General features: G+C 40.3%; 1 protein-coding gene across 1 annotated transcript; it reads left to right on the top strand.

Annotated features, from left to right (window-relative positions):
- Positions 1-12,013: 12,013 nt before the first annotated feature.
- On the top strand, positions 12,014-19,435 carry LOC121461198 (putative Dol-P-Glc:Glc(2)Man(9)GlcNAc(2)-PP-Dol alpha-1,2-glucosyltransferase). Its single transcript, XM_041672109.1, has 3 exons — positions 12,014-12,249; positions 13,572-13,769; positions 15,292-19,435. Exons 1-3 carry the CDS (start codon positions 12,079-12,081, stop codon positions 16,345-16,347), a joined length of 1,425 nt encoding a protein of 474 aa, XP_041528043.1. The 5' UTR covers positions 12,014-12,078; the 3' UTR covers positions 16,348-19,435.
- The last annotated feature ends 219 nt before the right edge of the window (positions 19,436-19,654 follow it).

The raw sequence follows: 19,654 nt of genomic DNA, 5'->3' as shown, positions 1-19,654 counted from the left end.
GGACACAGACCTGGTAACCTAGATAAATAAATTTTATTTGAATCAATTCCAGACCTGTAAAGCAGATTTATTTTTAAGAAAACCCACACTAATAATAATAACTATAAGTATATAATTAAAATAAATTAGAGTTGTGAAATTGTCTGAAGCCGGTTACTGATGAATTGTGTGTGTGTGTGTGTGTGTGTCTTTCTGTAGCTCACACCTATTTGGACTATGTCATCTAGGCAGTGTGAGCTCCCACACTGAGCTAGGATGCGGTTTCTTTGCTGTAATGTCACCCCTGTCTAAGCTAAGTGATCTACTTTAGGCATTTTGCTTATCTATTACTCTTTTGTTTTTACAAGCAGAGTTTTTAGCTTATTCAACCTTAGCATAGTTACTAGGATTTATTTTGTTTTGAGAAACATAGTAGGCATTTTATCTAATTGTAGAGAATAATTTAATACTGAGCCTGTACAGGGGAAGAAGTAGGCGCTTCTGCACTCATTTGTGGGAAAAGGAAAAAGAATTGGTGCTTATGAGAAAGGTTAGTTATTGCAGGTTAGCTCATAAGCAACGGTCTATTTTGTATGTATGATGGGTGGGTGTACGTGCGTGTTTATTTATAGGTGTAGTTACCTGTATGTGTGTTGTGGGGGGGGTGCAGTGGTGGTGGGGGATGTTGACATCAGAATTCTTCCTCTGTCACTTCCTATCTTGTGTTTGAGACAGTCTCTTAGTGAATCTAGAGACTACTGTTTCATCTGAATGGTAGGCCATCCAGCCCCAGGGTGTCCCCTATCTCTTCCCTCTGAGACATACACTGCCGCATGTGGTTATATGTCAGTGTTAAGGATTCATATGCTGATTCTCATACATAGGACGCACTTCACCCACTGTGCCATCTCCCTACCCCATAGGTAACATTTTAGGCAATCACAAGACACTGGATTTTCAACACATGAAAAAGGGAATGTGAAATATATTGAGAGGAAGTAGCATGGTCACGTGTTTCCTAAACCATCAAGGTATAGGATGAAGTCAAACTTTTTACATTTTATTTTTAGCTAAAGTTTTGTATATTATAAGACTTGTAAATTTTTCTCAATGTACATAAAAGGAAATGCTTCTTCATTTTTTAATGATTATATATTGACAATCCTATCAAAAAGTTAAATGAGTCAATGCAAATGAGAAATGAAAGAAGAATAGGATGTATACAAAATAAAGAAGCACTTTTTAGACCTTAGATCCCAGGAACATAAAAGTACTCTAACACTCTGCTATATAGAGGGACCAACGTCCTTATTCCTTTGACAGTTAGGTGTTTTGTAGTGATTTGGTTTGGTTTGGTTTCTTCAACTCGACTCAAGGTGGATACTTTTAGGGAGATTCTCAATTGAAGAACTGTCTCCGTCAGTTTGAGCTGTAAGAAAATCTGTGAGGCATTTTCTTGTTGAACGATTGATGTGAGTCAGGCTAGTCCAAGCCAGGACAGGTGGTCCTCGGTTCTATAAGAGAGGAAAGTAAGCAAGCCGAGGGAACATGCTAGCAGACACTCCTCCGTGTTCCCTCCCACAGGTCCTGAAAAACTCCCACTCTGCTTTCCTTGGTGATTGATTGGGATTGGGATGCACAAGCCAAACACACCCCTTTCCCCTCAAATTCCTTTGCGCTATAGTATTCATCACATCAACAAAGAAGCAAACCAACACAGTCTTGGTCGTTGTCTCCATCCGGTCATACAATGATCCTACAGTGTTCTAGACAGGTACCAGTTCACAACACACTGTTTTCTTCCAGTATAGGCAATTCCATCAAGGACCTTGTGCATACCCAGCGAGACTCTGCCACTGAACTAAATCCCCAGGTACAGAACACACTTGCAATTGAATTCCAAAAGTAGGCCAAATATAAGACACTGCAATTTTTCTAAATGAGTAACACTATTCTTAGCAATCTGATTATTTCTTCTCAGCTATAACCATCATAAACCCTCTAAGCCTGTTCTTCTGACTCTACACATTAGGATAGCTTCATTTTTGTCAGTCCTAGGCAATCTCAGATGCATACGGATGGGGGTGGATAGAAGTCTATGACGTAGCTTCAGTTACACAGAGTGTTCTTCTGACATTCCTTCACCAGACAGTATTTCAGTTTTAAAGATTTATGTTAACCATTGAAATAGAAGGTTCTGACTTATGGAGTCTTCCTGAATGCTTTAAAAAGCACATGCAAACACAAACCGTGAGAGGGAAAATATTCCAAAGATGTAGCAGCAAAAGAACTCATGTCCTGGAGACGATGAGAACAACATAAAGGACAGACAGAAGCCGGACTTTTCAAAGTCAGAAGCGGGCAACTGGCTAGAATTCTATTGCATTTAAAGAAAATTATTATTTTGAAATCTCCTGCCAATCTGGGACCATTTAGAGCATTTTAGATGACAACATAGAACCTGTAATAACTATGATTGCAATTCAAGATGTCTCGCTTTCATTCTTGAAGAATGATGTGGGAATTATTCATTTTTAATATTTAGTGAAGTTCTTTTTGGTAAACTTCTTGGGCAATGTTTTCAAATGCACACACACAAAACAGGACTGTGGGACTATAAAAGAAGCAAGCAGGCAGACTTCAGAATAACCCCCGCTGCTGTCAGAGCTTGGTCCTGATGCTGTGAGAGCTTTCCAGCCCAGAAGCAAGCATCCCCTGCTCCTGTTAGGGGACTGATTCTTCACACAGCAGTGACATTGGCCACTCACTAGCCAAACATTTGCACGGGTTTTCAGAACCGTTACAACTGCCATCAAAATTTGTCTCCTGTAAAAAGGAACAATAGAACTGAAAAAGACCTCTTAAAAGAGAGCATAGTCAAATGAGCCATGAGCCATAAACAACATTTCAACTGTCATCAGAGAAAGCAAATTAAAACTAAATGCCATGCCTTTATCTATGCACTAGAGTATGTAAAATAAGAAAATAAACAGCATTAGGTGTTGACTAGGAAAGTCCTTGAAACACACACTGTTTGAAGAAGTACAAATTACTGCAATCATCTCCCAACCCTCTTGCCAATGTCTGACCTAGAAAATGCACACATATTTTAAAAGGGCCACTATACTATTGGAATATATCTTAACCTAAGTGTGTGCTTCGGATACATAATCAAAGTGTATAATTGGGCTTTAAAAAATGGTTCTCTGGACAATGGTGGTGCAAATTTTAACCCTAGCACTGGGGAGGCGGAGGCAGGCAGATCTCTGTGAGTTCGAGGCCAGACTGGTTTACAGAGCAAGTTCCTGGACACCCAAGGCTACTCAGAGCAACCCTGTCTCAGAAACTAAAAACGAAAACTCCATAGAGTTGCCCCGGGAGTATACAGCAAGTGACAATTAGTGTTCAGCAGGTTGACCTGTCAGAGGCATAATTCCTGGTGGGGAGCCCCACCCGGCAAAGCCCTAGGTTCACTGGTTGTGGAAACTCTGCTCCTGTCTGTAATTCCTCTCATGAGTCACTTCATCTCTCCCCTGAGAACTTCATTTCCTCCCTAATAACAGCTCTGGGTGTATTCCTGCTGCCTGTGTGTGTTTATCTCATGTGTATATTCCATCTAAGAGGCACACATAAAGCTGTAGATGATCTAGAGGATGATTCTGCTTAAATTATACAATATTGATAAAGTGTGACTGCATTCCTTTTGTCTTAGGTTACCAGCAGAAAGCGTGTTTCCTTCTATGCACCCCAGAGTGAAAAGTCTAGCCTCCCCCGACCCACATTCATGGATTTTCTTTGCATACCCTGGTGCTGACTTCTGGGACCTGGAACCTCAATAGTCAACAATACAAAACAAAACCAAAAAAGTGGATATCTGTTTCAAATATTTGTACAGATATGCCTTTCCTGTAACATAGGTGGCTCTTGTCAGCTGCCCTTCAAAGTCTGCAGGGGTCCTCCCTGCCGGGCCTCATCCTTTGGCAGCACTGAGTACTTATCACTGGGAGCAGCACTCACGGTAAGAGACGACCTGGACCTGCATCATGGTCCCCTTTGGTGAGAATCATCTCGCATTTTGAGGATGTCTTTTCCACTGTTCATCTCCGCTGTTAGGATGGTTGGAGGCAGCTTTAGATCCTGCAGTATTTCCTGCTTCCAGCAGAAGCAGAGGCCCCTGCTTTGGATTCATGGAGAATCCTGGCCTAAAGCCTTCTTGACGCTTCAACCAGAAAGGACAGAGTGTTTTCCCTTCTCTCTTCTTTCTGTCGGATCTCTGCCTGAGTCCTGGGATAGAAACCTTCCCCAGAGATAAGAACTTTACTTCTGTGACTGATGAGTCCAAAAACGTATCCCATGTTCTCTAGCCATTCCCAGGGGCAGTCTACAATCACACCCGTGCATGTGAGCTTCTCTGTCAGACTCTCCAGTCTCTCTCCTGCTTCCAAAATGTCTGGTCTGCTCATAAGACTGTTGGAGGACACAATATATATAGAAAACAAAATACTGAGGAATTATCGCTAATGAAAACCATGAACTTCAAAAGCTAATAGATAGAGCCTCCCCCACCCCCCACCTCCCACCCCCACCCCCCACCCCCGAGCTTGGCAGGCTTATTAGGCAAATGTCTGATTGCCTGTCATGGAGGACTAATACTTAACTGCAAAGGCAATAAACAGGTCCTGATTCCGCTGAAGCTGTCATCACCCTCTAGTGGAAGTAGGTGTTATCACAACCATTTAACGGCACAGACCTTTCTCACACTTAGAATGACTGAAACTTGAAAATTACAGGAACTACCATTTTGAGACAATAATAAACAAAAGAGTATTTCATTTTAATATATTAAATAAGTGTAAAATATTTAATGTAGTCTGACACCTTATTCAGAGGAAGAACATAAAACAAACAAGAAGGGAAGGACAGGAACCACAGATGAGGGAATTCCTCTAGTGTGGGCTCTGCCCTGAAAGGAAGTCTGCACTAGGTATCTGAACTTAAATTTTATTAATGAAACTCATGCTATATATGCTTATACTAAATCCAAAGCATAAACATAGCTAAAGAATAATATTTTTAATGTGTTCCAATCTATCAACCCACACTGGGTACCAAATCGCTAGACTTAAAGATATCCCAATATTTCCTTTTCTTCTAAAACCAAAGGGACTAATCCACCTACCCCACCTCCACTCATACATCATTTTGGCTGAAACCTAGCTTTTCCGTTTTAAATCTGGATGGCGAAACTCAGTTCCAACTCTGATATTTCCAAGTTAGATGACATCATAGTGTCAGTTAAAATATTAGTTGTTTATAAATTAAAATTGGGTCATTGTCAAGTCTCATTTCTCACATTAGTGTTTAAATTATTCTGGAACTTTACCACTGTGGCTGTCAGTCTCATGTAATCACCAACTCATGGTACATAAGTTTTATATGAATTAAATGCAAAACATCCCAGAGCTTCATGATATTTCTGTTTTGAAAATTTTTCTCATCTATAGGCAGCAATAGCATGAAAAAGCACTTTCTCTCCATAGAGAAATCTTCCAAGAAAAAACTTTATCCAAATATGAACATATGTGGTCAAAAATACTAAACTCTACTTGAAGTTCACCTCTCTTGTACTTTGCTTTGTGGTGGAGGAAAACCCGAAGATAAAGAACCAGGAAAGCCTCATTCCTCCACAGGAAGGACCAGGAACAAACACGAACAAGACTTTCAGAGGAACTTTAAAGCCTGTCATTGCTTTCTGTACCTCTAGTTCAAGGGGATCGGACTGTCTATTCCAGTCTCCTCCATAGGCAACAGAAACACACATACACACACACACACACACACACACACACACACGTACATGCAGGCAAATTACTTATAAAAGTAAGCAAATCTTTTTCTTTTAAAAACTAAAATGAATGTGCCAACCCCTCCCTCAGTGAGCATTTGACCACAAACACATGCACACACTGCCACTGCCTTTTGTAAAGAACCTTGTGTATCCTTGAGGTAGCACAACAATGTTTTAAAATTTGTTACTGCAAAACAAACCTGTGTCTGACTTAATGTCATTAATCTAAAGACTACAACAATATTGATATCTCAATACTTCATTTATTCCCAAGAAAATAATATTTCTGTCTTTTATAGAAGGGAGGAGAATTTTTGCATACATTTTTACTCTTTAAATGAAGACACTTATACTACCATAAAAAAAAAGACTGTCAGAGGAAACAAGGCTGCATGGCCTTCAGAAGAGCAAGAACTGCTATGGAAATTCACATGCATGGTGTGCAGATGCATAAGACGGTCATAACTGACCTGTGTGTGGAGTGTTGTATTCATGTACATGTGTCCTTTGTACACAGATGGGTGTGCACTCGTGTGTACCTGCTTGTGGAGACCAGACAATGAGGACATCACACTGCTCTCCACCTTTATTTTTTGAGACAGGGCCTCAAAATGATCTAGAGCAGTGGTTCTTAACCTTCCTGATGCTAAGTTCATTTAATGGAATTCTTCATGTTGTGGTGAACCCCCAACCATAAAATTATTCTCATTGCTACTTCATAACTATAATTTTGCTAATGTGATAAATCGTAATGTAAATACCTGTCTTTTCTGATGGTCTTGGGAGACCTCTGTGAAAGTGTCAGTCAACCCCCAGGTTGAGAACCACTGATCTGAGCTTACCAATTTGGCTGAGAGAGAAGGCTAGTGGAATCTTAAGATATTCCTGCTAGGATTAAGACATACACCACCATGCCTGGGGGTGTTTCATTGTTATTGTTGTTTTTCCGGCTGTTGGTATCTGAACTCAAGTGTTCACACTTACACAGGAAGCATTTTACCTACAAACCATCTCCCCAGTCCTGTAATTGATTATTAAGTGAATGGCTAACCCTTAGTTATTTGGTTTAATTTCGGAGCTTCTGCTTTCATGAGTTCAAGGCACTAACTTGATGACTCAGATTTGTTACAGGTTTTTGGGTGCTGCTAGTGTTGCTGGTGTGGGGTTCACATTTTAAGAATCATAAGTTGGATTGTATGGCGTACAACATACAATTTCTAGATGACTGGTCATCAATGCGTACTTGAGATGCTCAGGGCCAGAATTGGAACAGCTCCAGAAAAGCAGGCCAATTTGTCCCCCCCACCATATCTTCAATATTTTCAGTTAAATACTTGCTAGTACTTTTTTTTTTTTTTTATCACAAGAGCTGTAAGTTGCCTATGGTGACTGTCTTTTGTTACCTTGGATGAACTTTGTTTTCCTGAGTGCCAGTACCTGGAAGGGAGAACCTAAGAAAAACAATTCTGCGAACAAAAACAACTCCCGGATACTGGCTCTCTGCAATGGTCAACCTGACCTCGCTGTTTTTGCTAATTGCACATTTTAGCTTTTGTGACTATCTTCTTAGCTTGCAGCTGCGAGAAGGGAACCTTGAGGACTTCTGTGATGAGAACCACAACCATGGCAACTCTTATGAAGGGAAACATTTAATTAAGGATGGCTTACAATTCAGAGGTTTAGTCCAGTATTGTCATGATGGGAGTTTGACAGCACACAGGCAGACATGGTGCTGGAGAAGGAGCCGAGAGTTCTGCCTCTGGATGGGCAGGCAGCAGGAAGAAAATGACTCACTGGGTCTGGCTTGAGTATCTGAGACCTCAAGCCCTGACCCCAGTGACACACTTCCTTCAACAAGGACACACCTCTTAATAGTGCCACTCCCTATTAACCTATGGGGGCATTTTCTTTCAAACCACCACAACTTTCTATCCAGGATGTGGTTTTCTTGCTTCAGTATGGTCCTGAGAAAGGCTCAGGGCTGCAGGTAGATTCTGATTACGTAGACATAGTTACTAGCTGGCTGGAATAAACACTTTCAACAGACTGTGTCTGGGTGATCTTCTCTGCTGGGAGCCCCACCACATTTTGAACTGAAACTTTTTGCATGTTTTCTTTCATTTAAAACTTTTTGTTTGCTCATTTCCCAGTGATAAGACATCAACCAAATATTGACTGCAAGTCTAAAAATGCATTTTGGAGGCTACTATGTAGGATATTGGCTCAGGTTTGTAGTCCTTGCTGTATAGAACCAAATGTCTCTTCACTAAGTAAAACAGCACTGCTACTGTAAGTAGCCAAAGTCGGATTCAGCAGTATGTGAAAAGGGATAGTAAGGCAGAATGTCTATCCTGAAGTATTTGATAATACTTCAGTGTAAGGGGACACTTAAATACATTTTTAACCTATAAGTATAATATTTGGGAAGCCTTATTCAGAAAGAGTGTTTTGCTCACAAGTATTCTTTATATTCACTAAACAAAGGCTATCTTAAATAAGATGCATAAATTCATAGATGGTGGTAAATGCAAAAATTTCAACTATTTTAACCAAAAGCTTACTTCTTTGCTAACAGTATCTTTAGAACTCAGCAAAAGTTATTTTCCCACAATACCAAATGTTGTAATTTAAGTAACAAGCCTCAAATAGTTTGACACTCAATAATAATGGATTTCACCACTTTACTGATGAATCTTTTTTTAAAAAATAAACATCTATTAAAAACAATCCAGTTTCTAGAAATAGGTCTAAGGAGATACAGTGCTCTTCATTAAAACCCCAGTAGTTACTATTTTAATGGGATGTCTTGATTTAGGGGCAGAATTTAGGAAAATGTTTAGAGTTTATCAAAACATGTTACTTATCAGCTGGACGTGGTGACACACGCCTTTAACTCCAGGAGACAAGGATGTGCAGATCTTTGAGTTTGAGGCTAACCTGGTCTACAGAATGAGTTTCAGGACAGTCAGGGCTACATAGAGAAACCATGTCTCAAAAAACAAACAAACAAACAAACATTGTTACTTATCATCTAGGGGTCATTTTCTCTGCCAGTTAAAGACTGAAAGGGCAAGAAAATCTTAGACAACAGAAAGTAGTAAAGAGATTCAGCACATAAAGAAAAGTTATTAGGGATGAGGAAACACACACACACATACATGCACAGGCTGCACAAAGAGAAAGACCCTCTGCAAAGCAGAGGCAGCATGGTGTAAGAAATAAGAAATAAGTCTACATAAGAAAATGAATGGACTCATTTTGACCCTAAAATGGCGAGAGCAAACTATTGGTTTTTGAGGGCGGCGTCTGCTCAACATCTGAGGTTACAGGAGAGAGCACCATGCAGGGCCTAAGAATAAGTTTTCATATGGGGGTGGAGACAAAGTGGGTGGTTGGCTTCACAAGGTCCAGAAACTGCTCTTTATTGAGATAAACTTCTGGGTAGTAGTTAAATTAGATTGCCTGGTTTTGTGGCCTCTAGACTGGGGGCCTGTTGTCATGGTTGGCTACTTTCCAGTATTCAAGGTTTCTTGAAGAATTGGGCCTATCTTACATCCCTGATTTGGGATGGGAAGTTTTCTTTAGATGCAAAAACAAAGCCAGGTCTCTCCTTACAAGCTCGGGTTTTAATTGTCTTGGAAGAGTCTTCCTTCCCTAATTTATGATTGGAATAAGGGGAAGCTAATAGATTTGTAAGTCTGGCGTAAATAGGTCATCATCTGACCTTGAACTTCTCTAGGATCTTGAACTTGTCAGACTGGTCCACAGGCAGGCACGGGGGTCCTTGAGGTGACAGAAAATGCTGCCAGGCTTTTGTTGTTGTTGTTGTTTTTCCTTTTTTGGTGTTTCAACAGTTTCTCTGTAGCCTTGGAGCCTGTCCTGGAACTAGCTTTTGTAGACCAGGTTGGCCTTGAACTAACAGAGATCTGCCTGCCTCTGCCTCTGAGTGCTGAGATTAAAGGTGTGCGCCACACTGCCCACCCTTTCAGACTTATTATTTGTTTATTTAGTCTCAGGTCAGGAGGCTGAGGAAGAAGCCAGATGCTCTCTTGGAAGTTCACCATCTTTGTTATGTAATCATGGCCTTTTCCCTGGGTCTGCCTATCTGAGCCTGTAACTCCCAGCCCCTCAGAATGTCATAATTCAACATTGTTGAAGTGATGTTAGGAAGGCCTTCAGTTTGTAGCTCTTGAAAAAGTGAACCCCCACTCAGAGTTCCTCCCATCTGGAAATGACGGCTCTGTGTTTGGAGAGAGTGCTTATCTTATCCTTTTCTGTTTACAATGCTCTCCTGCACATTTTGACATGATCTGTCTGTAAAGTGAACTCTTTGAGCCACTGAGCTTAATTTGGGATCCCACAGGAGCATGACGGGGTAGGGAGCAAATTACCAGTGGTTACAGCACGGATAAAAACTGTCTCTTTCCCCACCGACCACTAACTGTCGCCTCTAGATGAGAACTTTTTTCATCTGATGCAATATATGTTTGTCTACTTGACTGATGGAAATAGAGGTGGGATATAAATTTAAATTGCAAATGATGAAAAGCATTCAGTTCAGTAGAAATTATAGTTATAAACCACAAGACTATAGCTACAGCTCTTATTCTAATTCTTTCCCCTCTTCTATACAGCTATTTTCTACATAATTTTAAGTAAGTTGCCTATCTTCATCTTGTTTCCATAAAACAAACTTAAATAAATTATTAGAAAAGGTACCTAGCCATTCTGAAACCTTGCACTTGCTTGCAACATTCCAGTTCAGCAAGAAGAGTGGGGAACACATATATGGGAGTTGGATGTCTAAGTAAGTTCTTCGTAGCAATTATTATGAGAACGTGAACATAAAGAGGTAAATTTGTGCTACTCCCTTCAAACATTGTCCATGATATCTAACAAAGGCCAGATGCTTCTAAGGTGTTTATTGTCCTAATTGTGTGTATGGTCAGGATAGAGCAAGCATTCTGGGTCTGAGGTCAAGTGGTTGTAGTCTAAATTATCTGAAATGGTCTCAAATTGTTAAGTTTACCTCAGTTATTAGAGAGAAGATAAAGAATGGAGGGGAGATAAATAACACATCATCATGGAATTTAATTCCAGTTATTTCTACTAGGAGAGGGGGAATAGTGCATCCAGTTTTGAAAAGCTTTCCATACATTGGCAGAATTAGCTATGACTCAACGAAAGAACCTAATTGACGATTCCGAGCTTTATACTTTAAAACAAATCTCAACTGCTTTGAGATGTGTGGCTGCCAAAAGCAATCTGAGATTAGCAGAAATGTTTTCCTACAAATTGTCACCAACCACACTCAAAGCGTTCTTTATCTTCAGTTTTCTTCAAATATCTTCTCAATCTTCAGTGTCAACTCCAATTTCAGAATAAAAGTATTATGTGAAGCCTACCTAGCCTACAACTTTTTACAGGTACCATTTTGAGACCACACAGTTAAATAAATATTCCATAATACCACATGTTAAGGTACTTAAGGTCACATGTTAGAACGCACTAGAACAGAGATAGATATTAATGACTTTATTGTTTTTTTTTCTTTGTTTTTTTAACGGAAGGATCTTACACTGTATCCCAGGTTGGTCTGGAACTAGGAACAATCCTCCTGCCTCAACCTCTCAAGTGCCTCGACTACAGGTCTGAGCCAGCACCCACCGCAATAGTAACTAAAATGATAAGCACAAGAGAAGTATTCCTCATCTAAAACACACCAACTCTGAATGTTAATTAACTCAGTCTCTCCAGGAGTGGCACGTGGAAAACACTGCCCTGTGCCAATCAGAAAGCGTCAATCTTCACTACCCGCTAGAGACGGCAGGATGTCATGAAGGTTCTAGCAATTCATTTCACTGGCAATGGAGAACAGCAATAGCTGGAAACAACGTGCAGTTTGGGAACTTGGAGGTTAGAAAGCTTCTGCAGAGCAACAGAGGGCGCAAGAATCCCTTCTTTCCGGAGACTGCTGGGCGCGGTTCCCGGGCCCGAGCCGAGCCCCGCCCCTCCCTCGAGCTCTGGCCACTCAGAGAACTCTGAGCAGAATGATTGACAGGACGGCCGTCCGCGGCGTTGCGTAAGCGCTTCACTCCGGAAACGGAGACCTCCTTGCGCTTCCGGCCAACGCTCTCCCAGCATCCCTTGCGTGCCGGCCCTGCAGTTGCTCGCCCGGCCGCCTCCGGCCTTGCGCGCTGGATTTTGAGCACGCGTCTGCCCGGGGCTGAACCCTGACGCGGCTGCGCGGCATGGCGCAGCTGGAGGGCTACTACTTCTCGGCCGCCCTGAGCTGCACCTTCCTGGTGTCCTGCCTGCTCTTCTCCGCCTTCAGCCGTGCTCTGCGCGAGCCCTACATGGACGAGATCTTCCACCTGCCGCAGGCGCAGCGCTACTGCGAGGGCCGCTTCTCCCTGTCGCAGGTTGGTCCCTGCTGGCCCTGCCCCGGGCCGGGCTCCTCCCAACCTCTGTGTGTTTCCTTTTCCCTGTCTGCCCTCCCACACTCAAAACGTGAAAGCAACTGGGTAAAGGCTGACTGTACCTAGCCTGGAGATCCACGGCGTATTTGTTAGGTGATGCGAGAAATGCGGACCCCAAATTATAGCTCCTCTTGGCAGATGACCAGTTTGCCTTCCTAAGTCCCAGGACTAGAGGCATGCGGGTGTCCCCTGGAAATGCAGAAGACAGAACAAAACAAAACAAAAAAACACCCCAAACTTACTTCTAAGGTATTCCACTCAGTGTTTTGGACGCCTAATTGAGCCTCTTAGGCCACCAAAGAGTGATAGTTTCATTCAAACTTCATCTTTGTATGTTTTTAGAAACTTGCTCTTGTCTAGATAAATTGGTAACTAGTCAGATTGCATCATTTAAAAATATATGTTCAATAACATAAATATGCATAATACAGAGATAAATGCCATATAGTCTCTCATGAACACAGTATGGGTTACTGCTTCAAAATATAAAGTCCGTTGAAGAAAATCCTGTTTCCCTTGGTGCTGTTGCTCATAACCTTTGCCATTTTAAGGACCACGAACCTGCAAAGTAATAGTAACTACAGTCTCTAATACAGAATGTATTGCAAGATGTCAAACGGGTAAGCACCAAACTAAGTCCCAAACTAAGAGATTTTCTGTTTAGAAGTCTTGTAATGCAGTCTCTCTAAATACTAAAGTATCTAAAGATCCTTCAGAGTCCAACTGTTGTTAGCCTGGCTTGTAAAATTGGGGCCGGTGCAATTTAGTCACAGAATACATGTTTCCTAAAGAGCAAGCCTTGGAAAGTAGAAACAAATTATAACTTACTGTCTGTTGCTTGATGATACCTTAATAATTCCGAATGGGTTTGAGACAGGGAGCAAAATGGTTTCTTAGAATGGACTGGAGCGGCGGCTCAGTGGTTGGTAGCTCTTGCTGTTTGGACTGAAGACCAGATTTCCCTTCGCCCACATTGAGCTGCTCACTAACCATCTGTAACTCCAGTTCCAGGGACCCAGTGCCCGCTCTGTCTTCCACAGGCACCTGCTTGTCTATGTTGCACATACTTAGATGTGTGGGCACACACATTCAATCTTAAAACTAGAACTTAAAGACATCTCATCTGCCAGGATTTATTTAATTATGCCATAGAATGTTCTCAACTAATTATTCAATATTGGAACAAATGAAAACTGATTTTTGACACACTTGTATCAATGGAGTCATTATTGCTTCAGCTTTACCGTCGGTCTTTTCTTTTTAAGTGGGATCCTATGATTACTACGTTGCCCGGCCTGTACCTGGTGTCAGTTGGAGTGGTCAAACCCGCCATCTGGATCCTTGGATGGTCTGAACATGTTGTCTGTTCCATTGGAATGCTCAGATTTGTTAATCTTCTCTTCAGTGTTGGCAACTTCTATTTACTGTATTTGCTTTTCAGAAAGGTACAACCCAGAAACAAGGTATGTACAGAATAGAGTTATTGCAAGTTTCTGTGCAGTCAAGTTACAGTTATATAAGATGGAGGAACATGTCCAATGGTTAGTTTTTGTAGGTTTTACAAAGCTAAATGGATGTTCTCTACTTATATGTAGAAGGTGTTTATATTTCAATATGGGAATAGCTTTATTTGAAAATCTAAAAGTGTTTGTTAGTAAACCAAACCATTTTAATAACTCCATGCTTTCTCTAGGAAATTAGATAGTCTAATGAATCTTAGCTGAGGGAGCTGGATATGACTTCATATGCAAGTCTTGGAGGTAGGTTGCCTTGGTTTAAATTCAGTCCTGGCTACTACTTATATGAACGTGAGCAAATTACTCCTTTATGATTTTATATTTTTATCTATTTGAAGTAATTTAAATATTAAAATTTTTTAAATATTAATTTAAAAAATTTGCCTCATTGAATTTGTATTACGAGTAAAGGAGCTTGCTTAATAAAGGGAGGTTGCTTAGGCTAGTACCTAGTACAGAGTTTTAATAAATGTTAGCTATGGCAGCAGTGCATGATTTTCATTACCTGTGACAGAGTACTTTGATTTTTACAATTTCTTCCTTACTAGTTTTAATTATATGTTTGTAAATTGCAGTTTCTACTATTTAATATTTTGTATAAAACTGTTTACAGTACAGATTTGTCAGAACAGGATGTATCGTATATGTGCCAAGTTTACAGGCTGTTGTGGAGCTTTATCTATGTATTTATTGAGACAGGGTCTCACTATGCGCCCTGCTGTCCTCAAACTCTGTGCAGGTCTGGCTGTCCTAGAACTCGTAGAGATCCACCGGCCTCTGCTTTCCAAGTTCTGAGTTTAAAGGTGTGTGTCACCACACCTGACCTGAGGAGGGCTTTAGTCGAAGGGTTGGCACGGACTGTGTGTGACAGGGTTAAGTGAAGGGTACAGGTCAGAGAGTTCAGAGTAGTTATTTCTGAAACTATCAAAGAAGCTAAAAGAAGACATTTAGTTTAGAGTAGGCCTGGATTTCGTTTTTTAGGAAAAATTTCTTGTCATTTCATTGTACAAAAAGTAAGCTCACTGGGCAGGGTGAGGAATACTGTCTACACATTTCAGTTTTCTCTAGTGTAGAGGTTTGAAGGGCTATCCTTAAAGAACTGGATGAGATGGGCTGAGACCCCAGTTCAAGGTTGCAAGGTGACGTAACTGTGCCATCTTTACTGCGTTCTGTTCATCCCTGTGTTCCCCATGTACCTTAGTCCAGGGTCTCCTATTCAGCGACCCCTAAAGAATTTGTTCAGTGATTCAAAAAATTTTAAGCTCTTAAGAGGTTTACACCATTAGTATTTTAATGGTTTACAAGCTGATTAATTGCCAGAGGTATTATACATGGTGTTGCAAAGTCAGAAATGTGCTTCATTTGAATTAAACTGCAGTGAGTTTTTTTTAAATAAATCTCTTTATTAATTCAGCAGAAATAGTGTATTTATTTTACCCTAAAAATAATTTTTTCTTTTTCCTTCAAGGCTTCTTCAAGTATCCAGAGAATCTTGTCAACATTAACCCTGGCACTATTTCCGACCCTCTATTTCTTTAACTTTCTTTATTATACAGAACCCGGGTCTGTGTTCTTTACTCTTTTTGCCTACTTGATGTGTCTTTATGGCAATCATAGGACTTCAGCCTTGCTTGGGTTTTGTGGCTTCATGTTTCGTCAGACCAATATCGTCTGGGCTGCCTTCTGTGCGGGACACATCATTGCACAGAAGTTCAGTGAGGCCTGGAAAATTGAGCTGCAGAAGAAGAAGGAAGAGAGGCTTCCCCCTGTGAAAGGACCATTTTCAGAACTCCGAAGAGTTCTTCACTTTCTCCTGGTGTACTCCATGTCGTTTAAGAACCTGAGTATGCTTTTCCTTTTGACCTGGCCCTACATCCTCCTGCTGGCTGCATTTCTTGTTTTTGTGGTAGTTAATGGTGGGATTGTTATTGGTGACCGGAGTAGTCATGAAGCCTGTCTTCATTTTCCTCAGTTATTCTACTTTTTCTCATTTACTGTTTTTTTTTCCTTCCCTCACCTACTTTCTCCTACAAAAGTCAAGACTTTTCTTAGCTTAGTTTGGAAACGTAGAGTTCAGTTTTCTGTGATTCTGGTAGTCTCGGTATTCTTTGTTTGGAGATTCACTTACGTCCATAAGTATTTACTGGCGGACAATAGGCATTACACGTTTTACTTGTGGAAAAGGGTATTTCAGAGACATGAAATTGTGAAATATTTATTAGTTCCAGCCTACATGTTTGCTGGTTGGACCATAGCTGACTCTTTGAAATCAAAGTCAATTTTCTGGAATTTAATGTTTTTTGTATGCTTAGTCACTTCTACAGTTCCTCAGAAACTACTGGAATTCCGTTACTTCATTTTACCGTATATTATATATAGGCTTAACATACCTCTGCCACCTGTATCTAGACTTGTTTGTGAACTTGGTTGTTACACAGTTGTTAATTTTCTAACTTTTTATATCTTTCTGAACAAGACTTTTCAGTGGCCAGATAATCAGGACATACAAAGATTTATGTGGTAATGGCAGCAATATTTTGAATTTTAAAAGTAGACTTTCTCCAACAAATAACTGGGTAAGTAGAAGTGGAACTCCTTTTAGGTAAATTCAGGGAAGTTGAATGAAAAGCATTAAGTTTGAGGCCAACCTAGAAGCCTGACTAATGACGAGAGAGTGGCTAACAGTTGTCTTGAGAAGCACTGGTGCTGCCAGCTTCCCAGGTCTGGGCACTTTCTGTCTGCACATGGAGGGTGCTGGGAAAGCCCCACAGCCCTCGAACCAGGACATCAAAGAATTGGAAAACCATTTACAATGAACTAGCAGTATTTCTGAGTAAGTGGACAGTTATTGCAGTAAATATAGCTCCGATCTTAAATTAGAATGGATTTACAGACATAACAAATTATGAGCTAGAGGCTTTGGGATGTTTATCTAGGAATCAGGTTTTTTAATTAAAAATGCAGAAGTAGGGAAGCCATTTGAACTAATTCCCAATTTGATGTTTATACAGGCCAAAGATAAACCGTGTTAATTAGAATACCTGTTACAGATAATCTTTCTGTTAGGTACCTCGGGCTCATGTACAAAAATAACTGCAAACCTCACGGCTTAGAACTTTTCCTCACATACTTAGAGGAGCAGCACCTGGATTCAGTGCTACCATAGCTCTCTCCTTCAGGAGAAGGAAATCCATTCATTGTCCCTGCTCAGCTCACTCCAGCAATTGTTTGGGGTGCTTTATATTTGGACAGGTCCCTCCAGTCTACCTGTGTCTTCACAGGGTTGTTTCCATGGGCTTCTTGTACAGATAAGGCCTTTGGATTTAGGGGTCCTCTGATTCAGGCTGGCTTTACCTGGGGACTCCTGGTTATTATCTGTAAAACATTTTCAAGTCAGGTCCCATTCACAAGTTCCAGGTATACATCATCTTGTTTGGGGGGATGTAGTAACTTTTTAGGAGATGTCCTTGCTAAGGTCTTTTAAGTTAAAGTTTGTCTTTAACTGAGAGACCAAAATCAAACAAACAAACAAAAGAGGTCTGAATTCATATAATTTAAATTGTTCCTCTAGCCAGTCAAACCAGAAGAACTCAGAGGTGAGACGTCATTGGTTTAGCTTTATCTTACAATTTAGGGAACAGTATTGGATATGACTCTGGGATTTTTTTTTCTTTTGGCTCTGTTTACTGTTTATTCATTTTATTAAATTCAAGTTTAATAATTTAGTAGAAGTTTTTTTCATTCAACTGTTACTTTATTACAGACACACAGACACTTGGTTAGTTGTGCGCTGTGACTGTAAACCCAGAACTGTGAATAGAGTTTACTTTTTAGCCCAGTTTTCTTTCTCAGTTTTACACATGTACACATGCACACGCACGCACAAAGGGACCAAAAACTTTGCTTTAATTGTTGGATTATGTTTTCTTTGAGTTTTAAGTGTGTGTAAATTTGTATATAAGTTTAAAAACTACTTGAATAAAAGTTACACACGTAGTCCTGAGTGGTCAGTTAGCATAGACCATCGCTTTGATATTTGAAGGTGACTCCAGTAAAACAACGGTGGAGTTGTGAGCAGGCCCAAAGAAGTCCTCCATTTCTGCCTTCACAGTGGATTTATTATGATAGAGAACTAAGTCCAGGAAGGTGAGATTGCAAACACGCAGCTGCTGTCTGCTGCTGCCTTTCATATCTAGGAACACTGAGGGATAGAGGAAACACTTTGTCCCATGTGATGAAAGGAGACTGCCTGTACAGGCCCTTCTGAATTAGACATTGTGGAGGTCTACAGGGAGACAAGGGAGCAGTCTACACTGCTTTCCATAAGTATTGATAGCAGGACTTGGCATTCCAGAAAAGGAGGCCATGAATTAAAAGGTGCTATTTATTTTTTACTATGATTTAAAAATGGATGTATGTTGATGCTTTATAGGGTAGATGCTTGGTTAAATCTTCCTGGGCAGTTGACAAGAAGATGGTCATTTGCTGGTGAATTTCTCAGTCTTTGTCACTAAATGAGTATGTGAGAGAAATGAGCTTCACACAGCAGGTGTCACCTTTGGTTATTCAAAATAACAGGTTCATCTCTGGAAAATCATTTCTCTTGGAAAGAGCCTTGTTTTTACAAATATTATAAACTATGTTTCTGAAAAAGTTTGAACTTCCAAAAATTAAGTATTTTTACTTATTAGACTTAATTGAATTTATTGATTAATAAGTGATTATAAAGGGGCTCAATGGTTAAAAGCACAAAGCACCCTTGCAGGGGACACTAGTGTGGTTCATAACCCTATACAGGGCAGCACACCAGCCCTGTCAGCTCCATCTCTAGGAGATCTCAGACCTCTGGCTTCTGCAGCTACCTGCACTCCTGCATATACCTCACTGCCCCACACATAATTAAGGTAAAAATTCTCAAAGGTGGTTGTAGAAAATGTACCTCTTGCTGAAGGACTTGTGGAGCCCTGCGGTCTTTATCACTCCTTTTCCAGTAGGGTTGTTTTAACTGTCTCATTGGAAAGGCCTAGCCTTTAGCTTGAGTAATCAAGTTAACCAGCTCTACCTTATGTGAAAATCCATAGGCATAGACTATCATTTTCAGATATATTAATAAGGGTTTGTGTGCAATGTATTTTGCTCACATTTATGCTTTTCCTGGGTACTCCTTTTATGGCTGTGCCTCACTAAATGGTGTGGAAATAGTGTTCTTTACATAATATGTTCTAGTACGTAATAGTGAAGGAGGAACTATTGTTCTCATAGTTACCTGTGTTTTTCCTGTTATAAAATACCCGCTATAAACTAATGTCTATAATGTATTTCTAATGTAAACTTAACTGACGTGACATTGTGCTCACCCTGATTGTCTAGAGAGAAGAGAAGGGATCCTCAGCTTTAATGTAGAGCTCCTAAAGAGCGAGCATATAATTTAGGTCCACCTCCAAACTACTCAGATAAAAAGAATATAGATCACTATTATCTTTGAAGCAATTGGAATGTCTCTAAATGGTTAAAAAAAAAAAGTGGACATGATATTTTACCTAGAGGAAATTAAAATAAGACTGTAGATTGTACTTGATTTTGGTTCCAGAATAAAAAGACAAGTTGTTGAAGGACGGTTGTTTATTCCTGATTGCAAATGAGAATGTTATGTCTGAATTCTGGTATCTGAAGTATGTCTTACCCATTTCATCATGGATCCATACTCATTACACAGCCATAAAGCGCAGAAATACATCATATGTTGTATGTTGGGTAAATGTATATTGGATGGAGTTTTCAGCATAGAAGCAAGCAGGTATCCTAGAAAAGAACTGTATTACCAACTTAGG

This window comes from Microtus oregoni, unplaced genomic scaffold (genome assembly GCF_018167655.1).
Source record: "Microtus oregoni isolate MIOR12 unplaced genomic scaffold, Mior012 000022F_ref0000154, whole genome shotgun sequence".
Taxonomy (NCBI): domain Eukaryota; kingdom Metazoa; phylum Chordata; class Mammalia; order Rodentia; family Cricetidae; genus Microtus; species Microtus oregoni.
Note: the sequence above shows the minus strand (reverse complement) of the source record. Positions and strands in the feature narration are given on the sequence as shown.